Source organism: Echiichthys vipera (genome assembly GCF_963691815.1).
Source record: "Echiichthys vipera genome assembly, chromosome: 4".
In the NCBI taxonomy this organism is placed as follows: domain Eukaryota; kingdom Metazoa; phylum Chordata; class Actinopteri; order Perciformes; family Trachinidae; genus Echiichthys; species Echiichthys vipera.
In genome coordinates, this window is record NC_139829.1 from 8,845,577 (window position 1) to 8,863,998 (window position 18,422).

At 40.9% G+C, this 18,422-nt stretch overlaps 1 protein-coding gene across 2 annotated transcripts in view; it reads right to left on the bottom strand.

The window, feature by feature from the left end:
* The window catches only part of dapk1 (death-associated protein kinase 1), an 87,074-nt gene that overhangs the window by 28,146 nt on the left and 40,506 nt on the right, over positions 1-18,422 (bottom strand). For both annotated transcript variants that reach the window (XM_083912294.1, XM_083912293.1), the window contains exons 5-11: positions 16,502-16,631; positions 14,558-14,606; positions 14,380-14,406; positions 9,921-10,073; positions 5,286-5,331; positions 5,055-5,144; positions 2,966-3,058 (exon numbers count right to left, since the gene is read on the bottom strand). In XM_083912294.1, coding sequence (XP_083768420.1) covers positions 2,966-3,058; positions 5,055-5,144; positions 5,286-5,331; positions 9,921-10,073; positions 14,380-14,406; positions 14,558-14,606; positions 16,502-16,631 — 588 coding nt within the window. The remainder of the gene's footprint in view (positions 1-2,965; positions 3,059-5,054; positions 5,145-5,285; positions 5,332-9,920; positions 10,074-14,379; positions 14,407-14,557; positions 14,607-16,501; positions 16,632-18,422) is intronic.

The following is an 18,422-nucleotide window of genomic DNA, read 5'->3' on the forward strand; positions in this document are numbered from 1 at the left end:
CAGCTTTGACGCTCGGCTGCACAAAGAGACGAGGAGGAGAAAGGCAGGGAGGTGAGGGGGACGGAGGAGAGGCTGATGTGGCGTTTGCTCTGCCAAGCTCGATACTCCGGCTACATTCCTCAAGATAACCTCCTTGCTGGGGGAGCCATGACCGAACCACCTCAGAGGAGCTGCAAACACAACGCAAACACGTACGAGCAGCAAAGCGCCTGCTGGGGATTCTCCGTCAACACAGTTGTTTGGGATTTTTACCTCCTGAAAACTGTAATTCATCACACAGGATGGAGAGTTTTTAATTATCTACATTATTTCTTTTTTGCAAGAGTAGGCCTCCACCTATGAGAATAGAAAGATCAGGTCTTATGAAAGTTCAGCCAGTGACTGGCAATGGGAATGAGTAATGCTCTTCTGTCTCTCAAAAAGTTATTTCTGAGATGTTCTTGTAAAGGTGACTAAACCTTGTTATACGCTTGTTACCTTGGCAAGCTTCTTAACCCAGTCATCCATTTCTCTGTGAGTTTCTCTCCCTTTGAATTTGTGTTGCAAAAATTAGCTCATTAATTGATTAGTCGCTTGACAGTAAAGTGTGATAAGTGATACATCGTATACGTCATTAATCAAGCACAAATTGTTTCAATTCTCCTAAATTTACCTTAATTTCAGCCTGAATTCGTTGAGCCACATTTGAGGTACTGATGAGAATTATGTCTCTTTGATTAAAGCCAGATCTCACGGCTCTGTTCCTTTCTGGGAGCCGTTAAAAACAGCGGCTCATCGTTCTGTTTAAAGGGGCGGGGGTTACTATTCTATCTGCAAAAAATGGAATCATGCATGCATGCCTGTCACACATGTCAAATAAAAGTGTCACTAAGAGCGTGTTCGGTGTGTTTTCAACAGTTTCGTAACATTAGGCCGTGCATCCTGCAGCCCACAACCGCGGAAGGAGAAGGAAGTGCCACAAACCGTTTGTGCAAGCATGAACCTGGCACTGCGGTTTTAGAGCAGGCAGTGAAGTATGGGCACAACGATACAAAGAACGGCTCTCAAGTACGACCCGTTTCCCTTCGTTCACACCAAAGAGCCGTTCAAAAGAAGCGTTTCGTTCAAAAAAAGCGTTTCGTTCAAAAGAAGCCCTACACCACTACTTTGAATCTGAATTAGATTCATGTTATATTTTCTTCAGCTCTGTGGCCGATTCACCAGAATGACGACATGAAAAATGCAATTGGTGCAGCAGTAGCTCAGTCTGTAGGGATGTAGTTTGGGGACCGGAGGGTTCAAATCAAGCTGGAGCGGTGCCTTTGAGCAGAATCTCAAAATCCCAATTTCTCAGAGTGGTTGAGTATGGTATCGACATCTCTCCACAACACTAATGAATATATGTGTGTATTTTTCCCTCTTCAATATGAAACATGAGATTGACTCCGTTCACCGACATTTAGACTCATTTCCTCCACAAACACCATACCTGTGTCCCATACGTAAACATGCAGGGGCCCTGTAGGACATGAAAATGAATCTGCTATTGGTGAGCAACTATCTTTTGTGAAATGCTTCACTACTCACTGTTTCTCCACGGCAACAGTGAAAAGGCTCACTCAACATTCAGAGCATTCATTTAGAAGCAAAAAACTATTTTCCAATGTAAAGATAAAGTGGAGTAATGTTTTCCTGAGCAGAGAAAGTTGTTTCATACATTTCTACTTCACATATTGTGGTGAGAGCCATGTGGAGGCAATCCCAGCTCACTTCTGTTCCAGGATTTTGAGCAGACCTCCTTTAAGATCCTCCAAACCAAAACAACTTTCATTTACAGTTTGGATGAAAACACATGGCTTCTCAGAAACAAAGTTTAAACGGACAGCCACAACACAAAACTACAGCGTCATTAAATGATCCTGATGAGTCCAGTGTTTCCATGGTGAGGAACATTGAGGTTCAAACTTGATAATTACTTCTTACTCTGCACCAGCACACTTTACAGACTAAACTATGAATCAATAAAAGTGTCTCAGCCCTCACACCAACTCCTTCCCTGAAGTGTGCACTTATTCCCACTCTCTAAGAGCACAAACAACTTCTTAGTTGAACATTTACAGAGGGGCCACCGCACTAAGACCCGCCTCTGAGTCCAGTCTTTAAGAATAGCACTTAACCGTGCGTGTAGTGTTGCTGCAGTTCTGTTTGTGGACTATAGGGGGCGCTAAGTTCTACCTGTCAGCTCACCTGCGACACGGGGAAGTTGCTGCGTAATCCTCTGATGAGAAAACAAGCCTGGCCTGGGCCTGCTGGTAATGCTTTGTAAATGATTAAGCCTCTCGCTGAGGCTGCAGTGTTTACATCTCACAGGCTTGTCAGTATCAATGCTAGGACACACACTTATCACAAAACCCTTTCTTATGTGTCTAACACATTTGTTTAAGTAAACTCAAACAAACTGACTTGTACATTTACAGGAGTTTCATTCTCACATTCCTCTCAGCTCAACCCGTAGGTTTTAAGGTCACACACTGTGAAATTCCAACAATCCCACAAACACCTGACCTGTGGGGGGAAACGAGGAACAGATCAATTACATGTGGGAGCTCGAGATTCTCACAGAGATTGTTGAGTTAGAAAATACCAGAGCTGTAACTGAGAGCTCTGCGTTCCAATAAGATGCACTTCAATAAAAGCAATCTGAAACTAATTAAGCTGCCAGTCTCCTGTCAATTAGGTTTATTTGGTGTGCATTAAAGAGGGCAGCAGTTAAAAGGAATGATTCTCTTGTTGTAGATGTTTAACTCAAGTGCAATGTAAAGCCTTGCTGGTGTTAATAGCTGCAAATCCAATACCTTAATGGATTTGGATCAAGATCTTTGCTGCCTGGCTTGTGTCTTTTAATGTCTTTCTTGTACTCATTCAGACATTTATGGCTGCCAGTCAAAAGCAAAACGCAAGAATCTCCAGGTCTCCAAAGACTTACCAACGTGTCGTCACTGCGCGCCACACTTATGTTACTTCTGGACAGGAAGGAGCGGGAGAGGCGGTTGCATAAGGAGATAAGTCGGACGGATTGCTGGGGACAAAAAGGAGAAGAATGTGTGATTTCATGAGCAGAAGAAGTTAATGCTAAGACGTGTTCAGGGGACCATGAACTGGCAGACAGGTGTAGACAAGAAGCATATTTCTGCTTCAGTTACTTCACTCAGTAATTCACTATTTCATAACCCATTAACTTTCATACTTAGGTGACTTGAGTGCAGACTTTTTCCTGCTGTGCATTGGTCAGTTAGATGTTGAGATGTACAGTACAGTTACAACCAGGGCTCTGGTACTCGAGTCCACTCTTTTTAAAGTCTTGCACTTGGGTCAGATATTGAGAACTGGTTAGGGATGGGAGCTAGTGATCGATTCCTTGTTTCAAATTAATTGAATGGTGAACAACTGCACTCAAGTTTTTTTGTGTGCACGCGTGTGTGACCCGAGACACAAACATCTTCGATTTTTGGAACTGGCTCCTCGCCTCACCATCTGAGAGAAGTTGTGTGACCTACATGACGAGGTTACTGTGCAAGGCCCAGATGATATGGAGGGGGAAGCAGTGACATTTGGGGCTGCAGCGACATTAGCGCAGAGGCACTTGTTTCATTGAGCCATGCATTGGTCCTCAGAAAAATCCTCTGGAGTGGTGGAAGTCCAACAGGCACCGGTACAAGAAACTGAGCGTTGTGTCAAAGCAGCAGCTGCTGATCCCTGCCACCTCTGTGCCAGCGGAGCGCCTGTTCTCCACAGTGGGACTGATCATTAACAGAATGGGAACTCAAATTTAATTACGTTTTTGTAAGATGTGGTTGTGAAAAATAAATCCTTAAAGGCTAACTGTGACTGTTTTGATTGATAATAATCATTACGTGTTGTGTAGGCTGTATTGTTGTGCAGATGCGCTGCATTCTAAAAATAGATTTGGAAAGACGAGTACTCAATGCAATTGATGCGATCCCTTGATCTTGGAATTTAAGTGTAATTTCGGCACAAAATCATCCCATAGTCTTTTTCAGCACTTACATACATCAAATAAGCCATCGAGACAGTTTTTTTCCTGTATGAACTATTAACGGAGAAATCCTGGGAGAGTCACTTACAGCCTGACGTGGCTAACACTGATTAGCTCGGGGCAGAACGGTGTCAAAGCACTTTGTAAATGTTTGTTTTTAAAGGTGTTTATAAATAGTTATTATTATTATTATTATTATGTAAGAAAGGGGTACATAACAGAGGCCAATCTGTAAACGGCAAACAATATCCAACACCATGAAGGTACATTACTGTATGTTAAAAAGTTCAAAATCTATACATGAGGTAAAGTGTCTTCCTTCTTTTTCTTCTATTTGTTTTACATAAAGACGATCTATGATGCATTTCCTGATGGCATTACCTTAAAGCAGTCACAGAGGACATGTCTTCTATGGCTGTTTGAAGACTTGTTTTGTGATAAGAATGAGAAATATCTGCACTTTCTTAATCATTTTTTAAAAGCTTCTTCTCCTTTTGATCAATGGGTGGATACATTAGCTTTTATTCTTGATTTGGATTTAAAAAGAACAGAATTTGGTCTTAATTACAGCTGGATTTTATTTGCAATCTTGACTACATTTTGTACTAAAAAACGGTGAGATATTCTATAAACCTGACACTTCTCATGTGGAAATAAACTCAAAAGTCAAATCAAGGTCACTGAAAAGCCAGAAAGCCTCCGGTTTCTGTGCCAGACTCGAGCCGCGAAGACAGAGACGCAGCGTGACAGCACCGCCAAACCGTCACAGATAAAACAACCCCTGCATTTCTCGCAGGCTAGACGCGACGCTGGGTCAGCCGTGACATACCGAAACAGACAAGGAGACGACCGCAGAAGCAGCACTGGCATTAAATCGGATGGTTATGGTGAGTCTGCAGCAAGTGTGGCAACTTTTTGGCAAGAATAATGAGTAACTGAGAACATTTCGATGTCTCTCCTGAAGCCCGAGAGCGTGTGATTAAAAAATTAGAGACAGCGTGACAGAAAAAGCACTTACTTTCCATTTTCTTCGAGCTGCAAACTTCTTGAACTTCTCCATGTTGACGGCCGACTCCTTTCTGCTCAGTGCTTGTTGAGTGTCTTTGGGCTAAATTCATCAACACAGAAAATATGTGGGTGACAATATTCTTGGCCAGATAGATTTAGCTCAGTCAACATCCATCTCATAGACCCGAGCCATTTGAAATATCAGAACACATGATTACAAATGTTTTAAATCAGTATCAACCTTGATCCACGGGTGCTGCAGGCTGTCCTGAATCGTCATTCTCTTTCTGTGGAAAGATAAATAGAAACGTATAAAACATGACTGTGTCTTTAGATGTTTTGCTGTTGCTGAGCTGATAGTTAATGATCTCATTCAGTGTTTTTAGTGTGACATGGCGTTTAACACTGACAGAGGTTCAGCTTCTCCCCCACGTGTGGGACAAAAAGACACAAAAACAGTTTTATCCCTGCAGCCTTCACACTGAGGAATAAGTCAGAGCTAGATTTTGCACAGGTGATTATTTATTGCGGATTTTATTTATATACTCAGTGCTGTATTCATTTCTTTTACGTTTTAACTGTATTTTTCAGTTTTATCTATTTAGTTATTTTATTGTACCCATTATGTTTGAACAACCTAAATGATTTTTACCGATTTATTTGGTTTCATTTTTATTCTATTTTTACTTTTAGTTCTTTCACATTTTAACATAATATGGTTTAAGATACTCCTGGACCTGTAAAAACGTTTTAATTTGCCACTTAATTTCCATTGTTTTAAGTTGGATGACGTGTGATGTGTGTATGTGACTCTACTGCAAACAAAATCTACCTCTGGGTACTAATGAAGTAACTTGAACTTGAACATAAAGACTATGTAACAGCAGCATACAATAAACTATGCCTGAAAAGGAAAAGGAAGAAGTTCACACTTCAATCCTACCATCATTTTTATCAGTTTACTTATTTACTTACTTATATATATATATATAGAATCTATATAATTTATCTACTATATGTACAATTTGTCAATCCAACTGTACAAGTATATTTCATATACATATGTATTAATAACATATAAGGTATAAAAATACAACATATACAATAATATCATTCATATAACATCATTTATAGGCCTAAATATGGGTTAGTAGAGTAGAGTAGAGTATGAGTCAAAATGAACTGGAATTGGATTTGTTTTATCTCACACATGGAGGATGACATATTCATCTCTTTAAAGTTATTATTTTAAGAGCACCAGTAGTTGTAGCACTCCTGTTTATACTCATATATATATATATATATAAATGTTTTATTTTAGTCCTTATCCTGACTTGGACTTTTTTATGTTTATGTTTCTGTTTTTTTTAAATTTATATTTGTGTGATCTTCCTTTTCTTCTTATTCAGATTTCATTGCCGTTGTTGGAGGGAGCATGAGACTAAAGATTTTCATTGCCAACGACTGCTTCCCTCTAATTAGTTGTGCACATGATGAATGAAAACCTTAAAAATCCTCATAATCCTTCCTTCAAGAATGATCAATGTCAACCATTTTCTTTTCTTTTCTTTTAGTACTGCGAGTTAAACCCCAACAGGAACGAACTGTGGTGAATCTCAGGCTGCGGTCTGACCGACATGAGCACTGCGTGAAAAAACGCAGCCCCCTCATTCACTGTAAAGAGGCCAAAGGGTCGACAACGCAGGGGAAAAAGGAGAGCATTGCACCATGCATCATCTGGCAAATCTGGTGTTTCAGTGACTGCATATCCTGGATTGTGTAAACAACGATCCCCCATTAACACAGCCAGGTTTTAAAACTGAATATGGTCACATCACTACTGGGAAAATCTGTAGAATAGAGCTCAAATGATTGGTTACTATTTTGACAATAGATGAATCATTTAGGTCATTTTGTTTCAGTCTCTAAAATGAGTTGATTTGCTGCTTTTCTCTGTTTTTTTTAAATCATTATTAACCGAACATCTTTGGGTTTCAGACAGTTGGTCTTGACTGCAATATACACTAGATTCTGTACTACATCTCACAATTGTTTATTAAACACTAAATATGACATAATAATGAACGATGATAGATAGCACGATAGCCGGTTGCTCAGCCTCGCCCTGGCAGGTGTCTGTGTGACGTAGTGGGACAGGTGTGTTCTGGGTAGTGTAAATAAAACTGTTGTGCGGCAATCAGTCTGAGACTACAGTGTGAACGTGATGGTGACACAGTCCATACTCCAGCCGAGCGCTAGCAAAACAAAATGCCTTTTATGCCTGTGAATCTGTCCCACTGTGAAGTAATAAAGCCTTAGTTCACCGCTGTTTAGTGCTTCGGCTCTGTTAACCCGGACCACCAGGCGCAAGTTACCACGAGCCAAGTAATTAAGATGAGACCAGCTCGCTCCCAACAACAGTTTGGAGCGTGGAAGCTGTAAAGGAAACATGCCCCATGTTCAGGTGCATCACACGATACAGGAGGCATACTAGATTTTAAAAACGTTAGTTTTTTTTTTTTTTTTTTTAAATGCGTTCTGCAGAGAAGGGAGACTGGTGTTGGTCACGGTTTGGAATGAAAGGGAGAAAACAGGACAGAGTAACACAGCGAATATCGCTCATCATTGATTTGAATATATAAATATATATATTTTATACATATATAAATATATATTTTTGGGAAGACGTTAGTTAAGGCGGCAGGTGTGCGTTGCATCCGCGGCCGCCTAAGCTGTAAAGTGCTGCAGGAAACCCTGAGCTGCAGCCCTAATGAAGCCTCACTACTTTAGAATAAATGTGACAATGTCAAATAAAGGAAAACTATTGGATGCTATATGGTTATTTAATTACTGGATAATAATGAAATTTGTTATCATTGGAGCCCATCCACCATTTCCATATTGACCTTTGTTGATCTAAAAACATCTCATATCCTTTTTGAAACTCCTCATACTTCTCTTAAACATTACGTCAAACAAGGTACTGAGACATCTGAGTACACAGGGAACAATTTACAAGACCATCAATTCACACTTCCTGAAGGATATGTGCATCCTGACAGAGAGGATATTTTAGTTGGAGAAGATGTTTTTTATGACATAAAGTCAGCACTCCATCCACACACAGATTACGACCAGTTAACATTACTAATAGACTGATCTCTACATCCGTTATCACTCTAATATAGGGGGGAAACAAACGCTCTGGCTTGTTTTTATTTCTTTAAACCAATCACAATCAATTCTGGCATCAGAATGAAGTTGCGCAACCTCTGCAAAATACCATCAGGTGTTGTTTTGTTAAAAACATTTGCCAAGGGGAGGTGAGCCCTGGCATTAAAATGGCTAAATCCCCATATAAGATATATTTCATACATATTCTTTGTATATTTTTAACACAATTGACCGAAAGAACTAAGCACGCCTGTCTTATTGCACAATGCGAATCTTTGTCAAAAGGTGCCATTTTCAGCGTGTAAGTTGCAGCTAAGAGGTTAATGTTTTGTTTTCCCGTGACGAAGGGGATTTTGAAAACGGTTACACACAGATAGCGACTGAATGGTGAGAATGGCGTGTGAAATTTGCGACCAAAGGCACGCTTATACCCATAGTCTACATCCTGGTGAGTCACAGCGCTAACAGACTAACGCTCTGAATGTCAATAATCTATTATCATCTGACTTTCAATAAAAAGGATGAGAGAGTCTTTTAGGGAAATGGTGTGGTTGAAAATGCAGACACTTTAGTCCCTCACTGCCACATCCCTTATACCTGCTGTAGACAACAAGACATTGTTTTGCAAAAGCACATAAAAGTTATATAACTGGTGCGGTCCAGTAAACACACACACACCACTTCCTCCTGTTGACGTCTGCTCGAGACCACATCCCTGTTTCTAACTGGATTCTTTCCACATTTTCAGAGAGAAAATCACTGTTTATTGAGTGTTTTTTTCTGCTGCTGTCCAGCATCATGGTGAACATTATTAATGCGTGTCTTCTTCAAGGGAATCTCTTCATCAATCTTCCTGCCAGCTGAGCCGATCCATGTCTGCTCTCGATGTAGATCAATTAAAAGCTTTTCCATTTTGATGCACTCTGGTCGGGAGATTTCTAAAAGCAGTTTCTCCTCTTTTTCACCACGGTCTGTTTAAAAGCAGCCTGTGCCTCTTTTTTTCCCACTTTATCTTGTCTAAATTAAATTATCTCCACCCCCCCATTGTTCTGAAGACACAGGGGAGAGAATAAGAGATCTGGAGGCGTTCACTTGTTGCTAGAGCAACACAGAGAGACGTTTGCAGTTTAAGGAGACAACTTCATTTTTATTGGTAATATCTGCAGTGGGATAATATTGAGTTTACCTTCTAGACTTTAAAACAATTAGACCATAATTTAGAATGATGTATTTTGAAGTAAATTATCAGTCCATATACAGAGTATGGGTGTCGAACATGAGGCCCAGGTGCCAGAACCAGCCCGCCAAAATGTTCGATGCAGCCCTCTTGGATGTAAAACTGAAAAATATGTTTTCTTTGTATATTTGCCGAAAGTGTCACTATATGTGACTCCCAGAGCCAAGGAGCGCTGTGACCAAGTCGAGCTAAAACCAAGTCCTGCACAAACTTTCTCATTTTATAGCTACACAGAAACTAAAATGTGTTTCAGCAAATATGAAGAAGCAGAAAGTTTCTTTGACGTAGGCTACTGTTCATGCAGGGGAATGGGGATAAGTGTGACATTGTTGACACTGAACTTGTTTAGGGAAATTGGAAACTGTTAATATATCCCCCTCTAACAGCACCTTAGAGAGAGCACATACATGGCAGCATCAAAATGCACGTCTTAAATATCAGGCCTAGGGATCATACAGTACGTACTTGGGGTCTTTGACGAGGAGCCTTGCTATGAAGTCTTTGGCCAGGATGCTGGTGTTGCTGAAGAACTCCTCGTCGAACGTGTAGTCGACGGCCGACACGTTGGCCAGAGTCTCCTGCTTGTTGTCACCCAGGAAGGGAGACGCACCGCTCAGGCTGCACAGATGAGATGGTGAGAGAGAGAGAGAGAGAGAGAGAGAGAGAGAGAGAGAGAGAGAGAGAGAGAGAGAGAGAGAGAGAGAGAGAGAGAGAGAGAGAGAGAGAGAGAGAGAGAGAGAGAGAGAGAGAGAGAGAGAGAGAGAGAGAGAGAGAGAGAGAGAGAGAGAGAGAGAGAGAGAGATACGCAGACGGTCAAACACCTGTTTTTGTGACTGCAGGTTTGAATCATCTCAACAACTTCCGGGCCTCCTATCTGATCTACTTTAACAACAGCAGCTCTCGGTCATCATCTAACTTGTCTCAGTGAGTCTCTGTAATCAAAAGGAATACTAACTGACCCCCCGCTGATGAGCTCCGGCCCTCGAAACCGAAACCTTACTGCTCGTCGATGTGGGGAAAGTGATTACGAAGCAGCGTAGCAACTAATGGTGACTCAGTCAAGCCTCGCCATCAAACTCAAGTATTTGGCGTGTGCAAACAACCCCTGGGAAAGCCAGCTTTAACGGCTCTCAGTTACAGTAAATATATGGGGATTTAAAAATAAGCAGATGTAGATAGAGAACAGGACAAAAGCATGTTTAACAGACAAACCAAGACACAGTACAGCACACACACACACACACACACACACATACGGCTGAGCAGCCATGCATGTAGTTAGAGCTCAGGCAGTAAAACCAAACACCGGCCTTCCCTTTTTTCCACTGAAACCTCTCCAGCTCGTCAGCACCAGCCGCTAATTAACACACCATCTGGGAGAGACATGGAGGTGGTGCGGGGTCAAGCTCAAGTTGAGTGGAAATGTATGAATTTATCGACGGTATAAAGGTGCAGCTGCTCAGAACAAACATGTAAGTAAGGCAATTCTTCGCCGAGCCAGGCAGCAAAATCAGCAGGAAAGTGTAAAGTCAGGATTCTGTGGCTACGTTTAGTGCACCAAAGTGTTTCCCAAATGAGACTCAAAATTGCACTGTGAACAGTTTTTATGCTGAAATAAAGAGAGACGGTCTTAACCACCCAAATTAGGCCTCCAGAAGAGCCAAAAAAAAGCTTTCAGGTTACATTATCTCAGACAAATTAAGTCTTTCAAACTCTTAAAAAAGGAAACCGTAGTATCTTTTGCCACTTTGGAGTTCTCTAATGGAGCTTTTTGTGCAGCTTTTATTACAGTGCGACAGCCAGTCCATCGCTCATGTAGAATACTCCCATTAAGAGTTGGAGATGCTCCCAAAAATGGTTTATTGAATCCTTCCCAGCCCCCCCCCCCCCTCTCCACGCTGTTTATAACAATAGAAGACAAGCAGTGAGTGCATCTCACTGTTGCTCAGCTGCGATAATAGGCAGGGAACGATGTATTTTCTACCTTGCCAGGCAGCGCTGTGACAGCTGTGTGGGTGGACAGCATGAACAAAGATCCTGTGTGTGCAGCATGTATGTGTGCACTGATGCATATGTGATCATGTAATGTAGAGTCAAAATGACGCACCACTTTAAAAGTACATATTATTCTTTTAAAATGAAGCATGTGATGTTTGCAGCTGCTTATTATGTAATAATGAGATAACACTGGTGTTGGCATTTACCTTGACTTTATTTACTTCGCAGTATTTTGGGGAGGGCTCTCGACATGTTTGTGTGGGCAAATGCACCTAACGTGCCGTTCTGTGCACACTAAGTGTTTGTGCTTCTTGTAGGTGCCTCTCTGAAGGATAAAAGGTGTGTGGGAGCTCAGGAAACATCGTAGCTGGCTATAAAGGTAGGAGGACAGCATCATGGAGAGCCAACAGCAGTTGATCTACGGGTCGCTGAGAGCATGAACTTCCCTCTCCCCGTTGAATTAAACTGTGCCGACACGTCTGCATGTCGCTGCTTCAAGAACACTCACAAGTTCAATGAAAGCCCTCGGCTGTAGAGGATGAAGTTCTCGTACATGTAAGTGTTGGTTGTTTTAAAGATCAATTGCTTAACTGAATCAAAAGCAAATCTGCCATACAGGTGCAATATTTTACAAGCGGCCGAAATGGTTTTTTTCAGGAGGGTGGCTGGAGTCTCCCTTAGAGATAGGGTGAGAAGTTCAGCCATCCGTGAGGAACTCGGAGTAGAGCCGCTGCTCCTTTGCATTGAAAGGAGCCAGTTGAGGTGGTTCGGGCATCTAGTAAGGATGCCCCCTGGGCGCCTCCCTAGGGAGGTGTTCCAGGCACATCCAGCTGGGAGGAGGCCTCGTTAAGACCCAGGACTAGGTGGAGAGATTATATCTCCACACTGGCCTGGGAACGCCTCGGGATCCCCCAGTTAGAGCTGGTTAATGTGGCCCGGGAAAGGGAAGTTTGGGGTCCCCTGCTAGAGCTGCTGCCCCCGCGACCCAACCCCAGATAAGCGGAGGAAGATGAGATGAGATGAGATGAGATGAGGTGCAATGTTTTAAAAAGACTTATTATGACTATATATAATATGTAATCAGGACTCATGCCCTATCTCGCAAAAACAGACAGAGCACAATTACAGCCCACCCAAACCAGACCAGAGGGGAAAACAATCCATTGCTCTACATGTATAGGCCAGCAAACAACAGAAAAATGCCTAAAAGCAGCTGTGTGGTGGGATGCACAACAAGGTAAAAAACCCAGGACTAGGTTTTTATAAAAACTTTAAGAAGGCAAAAGTAGACGCAGGCAATAAGACGTGAGGTAGAATGGGGAAACATGTGTAACAGGGCTGGGCTAAATTCTTCTCTCCCGATAGAGATCATTTCATATCTTGAACACGATATATCACAGTATGGCATGTTTTCTGGTAATTCAATAAATAAATATATGAAATAAACACACAAAGGGTAACGCATATTTCTGTATACTCCTGTGTAGGGCTGCCCCAAAATAATTGACCAAAAAAACATTAGCAGAACAAAATTTCATTGGTCAATTGGTCACAGGAGAAAAACAAACATTTGAAGCTGTTTCTTGTCAAAACTAAGTGAAAATCTTTGACTGAAGGCTGGAGAGCTTTTAATTTGAAGGGCCAGGCACTCACTGTGGGTGTTTTTTTGTTTTTTTTTAACACGGAAGGTCCCTTGGCTGTACATTGCAGTTAGACAGTTAATAATTAATATCCAATCATGTTGGGAAAGATGTCTTAAATATGGGATTTATTTGAAAAGAATGCAAACTTTACAAGAAAAACTTTGCCTCACTCGCCAACAACGACCATGACCTACCACCTTAAACATGTAAGTAACGTTAGCCTAGCTACCTGCAGGTGGTCCGACAGTCTCCTTGCTGGCTCTTTCTGACACATTCAGAATTAGAATCTATATATACAGTATATATATTGTATACATGCGTCAATTAGTCGACTTGTCGCTCCAAATGACGACCCCTGGTCGACCAAGAAAATCCTTGGTCGGGGGCAGCCCTACTCCTTGAAATAAATTTGTAAATGAATTACAAATGAAAAGTATTTTCTCACTTTATTAAGAACTTTATTGAAGTCAAGCGAAATGATATCCACCTGCAAACTGACTATGTTCACATGCATGCTAAACTGTGTAGCACTTGCATGATTGTTGCAATGTTTTGGTGGTACCTTCATGGTTGAATGCACTTATTGTAAGTGGCTTTGGATAAAACTGTCATCTTAATGAATCAAAACGTAAGATATAAAACCAAAACTGGCTAACATGACCTCTCTGGCAGACAAAGGGTGCTAAAATAACCCTCATAAATTTCATGTTTTTATCCAGCTACAGGCGCTTTGTAAGGATTTCAGCCCTTGGTTGCATATTTTGACGGTGACTGACTTCCCCTCCATTGTTGCGTTTGCGTTGCGCTCCGTCTCTGACAAATGATTTGTTTATCCATAATGTTAACGGGTTCTTTCTTGTCCCACTAAAGTTTCACGGAAATCGTGCAGGTAGTTTGTCCGTAATCCCGCTTACGGACATACAAACCAAGACAGAAACTGAATCTAAAACATGACCTACTTGGTCGAATGAAATGTATGCAGTTTTAATATGTTCGACAGTCCTTGCTGCAGGCCATTACATTATTCACGACAAACAGCGCTTTGACCGCGAGTTGCCTGGCGACCTCCACGACAGAGAGGTCAAAGAGCAGCCAGTGACCTCTTTACGTCTCCACGAACATTCTGACTGTCATGTTTGGGGAGTGACGGCGCCCCGCGCTCTGCAAGGACATGCAGACAGAAAAGGAGAAGGTGGCCCCTTTTGTGTTTTTACGATTCATATGTACACGTTTTACATTTCACACAATTATCCATCATCACTGCTGACATCTCAGATACTTACAGGATGTAGGTTATCACACCAACACTCCTGAGGACAGGCAGGGAGAAAGAAAGAAAGAAAGAAAGAGAAAAAAATCATGCAAAACATACGTTTACTTAACAGCAGATGTTCTTGTAAAATCACAATTTCAAACAGCATATGTACAGAATGCTAATTTTAGATGTTTTTGTTTACTCACCACATGTCCGCCTCCAGGCCCAGAGGTTCATAGTTGACTACTTCTGGAGCTGTGAGGTGAATACACAAAAGAGAACGTTATTATTATTATTATTATTCAGGTCAACACGCAGCAAACATTCAGCTTTCATGCTTTCATTTTCTGATTATTTCCCACAGTGATTCGTTTACTTATTTTCTTCTCTCAGTGCCTTCTTGATCGGTTTTGTTTGAGCGAGTTATAACCTTCTGTCTGTTTCTTTAGGAGGTGCTATTTTGTGAGCCACTGTATTTACTTTTTATTTTTTTTAAATCACACCTGCTAGAACTTTGATTCTCTCCTGTCGCAGATCTGTGAACACTGAAAATAAACATGAATCAGCGCATTCATTTCTAACCAAATTAAAGCAAAACAGGTTTGATTTGAAACAGGAACCACGAAGGACGCAGCCCCTGTAACTGCTCCTCTCTATACTTTAAGTTAATATTAATTTTGTCATTCTAATTATTATTCTCTTTCTTCTTTTATGAGCTGATTTTTTGGCTTTTTATGACTTTATCTGAAAGTAAAGCTGAAGGTTAATCGGAAATAAGTGTGAGAGAGAAAGAGAGGGGACAAGCAGCAAAGAGTGGCGAGTCACAGTCGAACCTGGGGTTTTCTCGGGGACTTAACTTCTGTATATGGGGCGCCCACTGTTCCAGGTGAGCTACTGAGCACACCCCCTCCAGGTGATATTCATGCATCAGTGTTTATAAGTGTTGAACTTCATAATGCATTGGCTTTATTTGTTCACATTTTAGCACATTAGCACCATTAAAGTTTTTGACTAAAAGTTTTTAACTAATTTATGAAAAGCTCCAAACAACGCAGAACAAAACAACATTGGAAATTCAAATGCAAACCTGCCCATTTGCAATATTGGAAATTGAATTTAAATGTGTTTTAACGGTACACACACTGGCATCACTCTACTTTACATTTTGGTAAGAAACTATTATTTTGAATGCATTACAGACAAGACACACATCCCTTTTAGTGACTTTTTTTTATCCGGATCTTTTTGTGGTCTTAATTTGAAATGCAACGACATTTTCACTTTCTACTCATTCTTTTAATGAGCTACATCAAATGAGAAGCTGTAAAATAAAATGAATCATAATTGATTTGAACTGTAGCTAAGGGACTGCGGCCAAATGAATGTTACAGTTAAAGGAAAAACTGCACTCAGTTCACCGGTCGAGTCATGTACTCACAATATTCATGATTGTCATGATAATGGAAATTCAACATTTATTGTCCAAAATCTCCACTTGGGAGAAGCCAAAGACAAATATCCACTGAGGAGGACAATAAAGTCTCATCTAATCTAAGACTCATATTTCATATTTTTCATGAATTCATAATGCATCAATTTCTGTACCTCATGAATTAGAGAGCAGCAAGGCCTGTTTTACAGCATCAGCTATCCAACTCATAATCTTGGCTTCCTGCCCCCTGATCTTTATTTAGACCATCTGACTGCTGCCACGCTGCTGAACTGCTCGGGTTTTTGGCCTGAATGTTGCTGGTAGAGGACACCGGCAACGGGGCAGAGGGAGACTGGGAGTGTTGGCGGCCGCCCTGAGCAAAAAAGGGGGAAGTTGAGGGGTGATGGGACGGAGCCACTGATGAGTCTATTAGTGTGCATTTGTGTTGGCAAGAAGGAGCCGTTCTGATAATCTCCAGTCTATTATCAGGTCTCTCTCACTGTCACTATGGCACAGTTGGCACCTACTCTCACAACATGCAACCCCTTGGGACAAAGCCAGGAAAACAGGGCAGTGTATGTGTGTGTGTCTGTGTGTGTTTGAGTGTGTGGGTGTGTGTATAGTAAAGAAAGGAAGGAGGGTGTATTTGTGCCAACTCATCAGAGCTGAAACCATAAAAAAAGAAAGGATCACGATGATTCTTCACCGGGACACTGACCTACAAATTCTGGAGTGCCAAAAATGTTTTTAAAATCGTTGCCAAAATCCATCTTGTGGGCCAGGCCAAAGTCGATGAGCTTGATGCGCGGGTGAGGCACTGAGCGGCTCAGCAGCATGATGTTCTCCGGCTAGAAGAAAAGAAAAAGAGAGACAGTTTAAAAAAAGCGGGGGAGACGGGGAGAACAAACAAGAGGCATGGAGAGGTGTAGTCTGGACAAAACACTTTCTTTTTAAGCTCTTATTAGCATGTGCACAGTGAGCTCAATGAGAAACAGTTATGATGAAAATGAAAGGACACAAACTAAGTGTAAACGAGGGCGCGAGCAGCAGAGTCAGACACAAAAAAAACAGGAACAAGCTGTCAGGAAGGAGGCTCATCAGCCATGGAAATCCCATGCAAAGCACGAGTAAAAAACCTCTCGAGGAAGTGGGAGAAGGGAAAGGACGGCAGAGAGAGAGAAGCCAAACAACATAAGCCGGACATTCCTGAGAGGCATAATGCTTCTTTTTAGACGGAGCCATCTTCTCTCCAAACGTCGACTTTATGAGCCGAACATGAGGATTTGGTCCGGGGAGGAGCGAGAACAGATTGGCTGTGGGCAGCAGGAGGAGGAAATGCATTCTCCAGCCCAGCTCTTTGGTTTTCTGCTCTGTAAACCATGATGTTAATAATCAAGGAGAATAATATCAAACTGTTTAAGTTCTCCGTCTGCATTGTGTGAATCTGAACACCTTAAATCTAATTCAATATTTAAGTTGCCAGTATTGTCGGGATATTGAGATTTTTGCACACAAAACATAAGAGTAGTTTATAAAACTATGATGCTTTGCTACCAATTGAATTACTAAACAGTTTGTACAAGTACAGCTCAAATGATTTGCAAATAATCACAACTGACAGAAAATCAATTGGCAACTATATTGATAAATGTTTGATTTTATTAAGGTTTTATTGCTAAATTAATGACTCTTTCTTTTGATTCAAAATTTTAAAAGTAATAGTTAAAACAATGAATTCAAACAATGAATAAAATAATGAAAAAAATAAAAATAGTGAATTCAAATTAAATTCAAATTAACAATCGTTTGTTATTTTTAATGCAAAAAAAAACATTTCATGGTTCCAGTTTCATTAAAATGAAGATTTGCTGCATTTCTCTTTATATTTGAATTAATCCAGAAAAATCCCAAATTATGATTTTACATTCATGCATGATGCTTAATAGTAATCTGATGAGGTTTCTGCATTGACTACTTTTAAAATGGTCCTGATTATAATTACATACTTGTAACAAAGTACTTCTACAGTGTCTTTTCTACTTCACCTAGAGCAAAGTGGGATTTCCAGTGAAGCCAAAACACGTTTCCCAACACAATGCAAATCACAAGGATTAGAGTGTTAATCTGAGCATTAGTGAACAATGATACAGTAGAAGAATCAAAGCTTGGTGGTTGTTTTTTTTCACAAGCTGGGTCTTTTCAAGTATTTTCCATTAAAACAACAGCTGGACTTAAATCATTTTCAGTTCAAATTGAATATAAAAGATGACTCAGACGTCAAGTACATCGATTGGCAACATCACCATCTCTGCAGGATCGATTTGATTCAGAAAAGAAGATCTGTGTAATTGCAGTTTAAAGGGAGACCCTGAATGTGTACTACTGCTGCCATGGTACAGTAAGGCTGCACAATACCCACATAAAAAAGACACATATGTGAATAAAACTGACAAAATGTCTTTTGAATGGTGTCAAACACAAGACAATGGGTTATTAAGATACACAGAACCTCCATTCTTTAAAGTGGAATACCGAGGAAAGTCATTAAACAAAACAAATGAAATCTTAATCAGAGCCACAGCTTCAGACGCTGAGTAACAGATGATGATGATGATGATGATGATGATGATGATGATGAT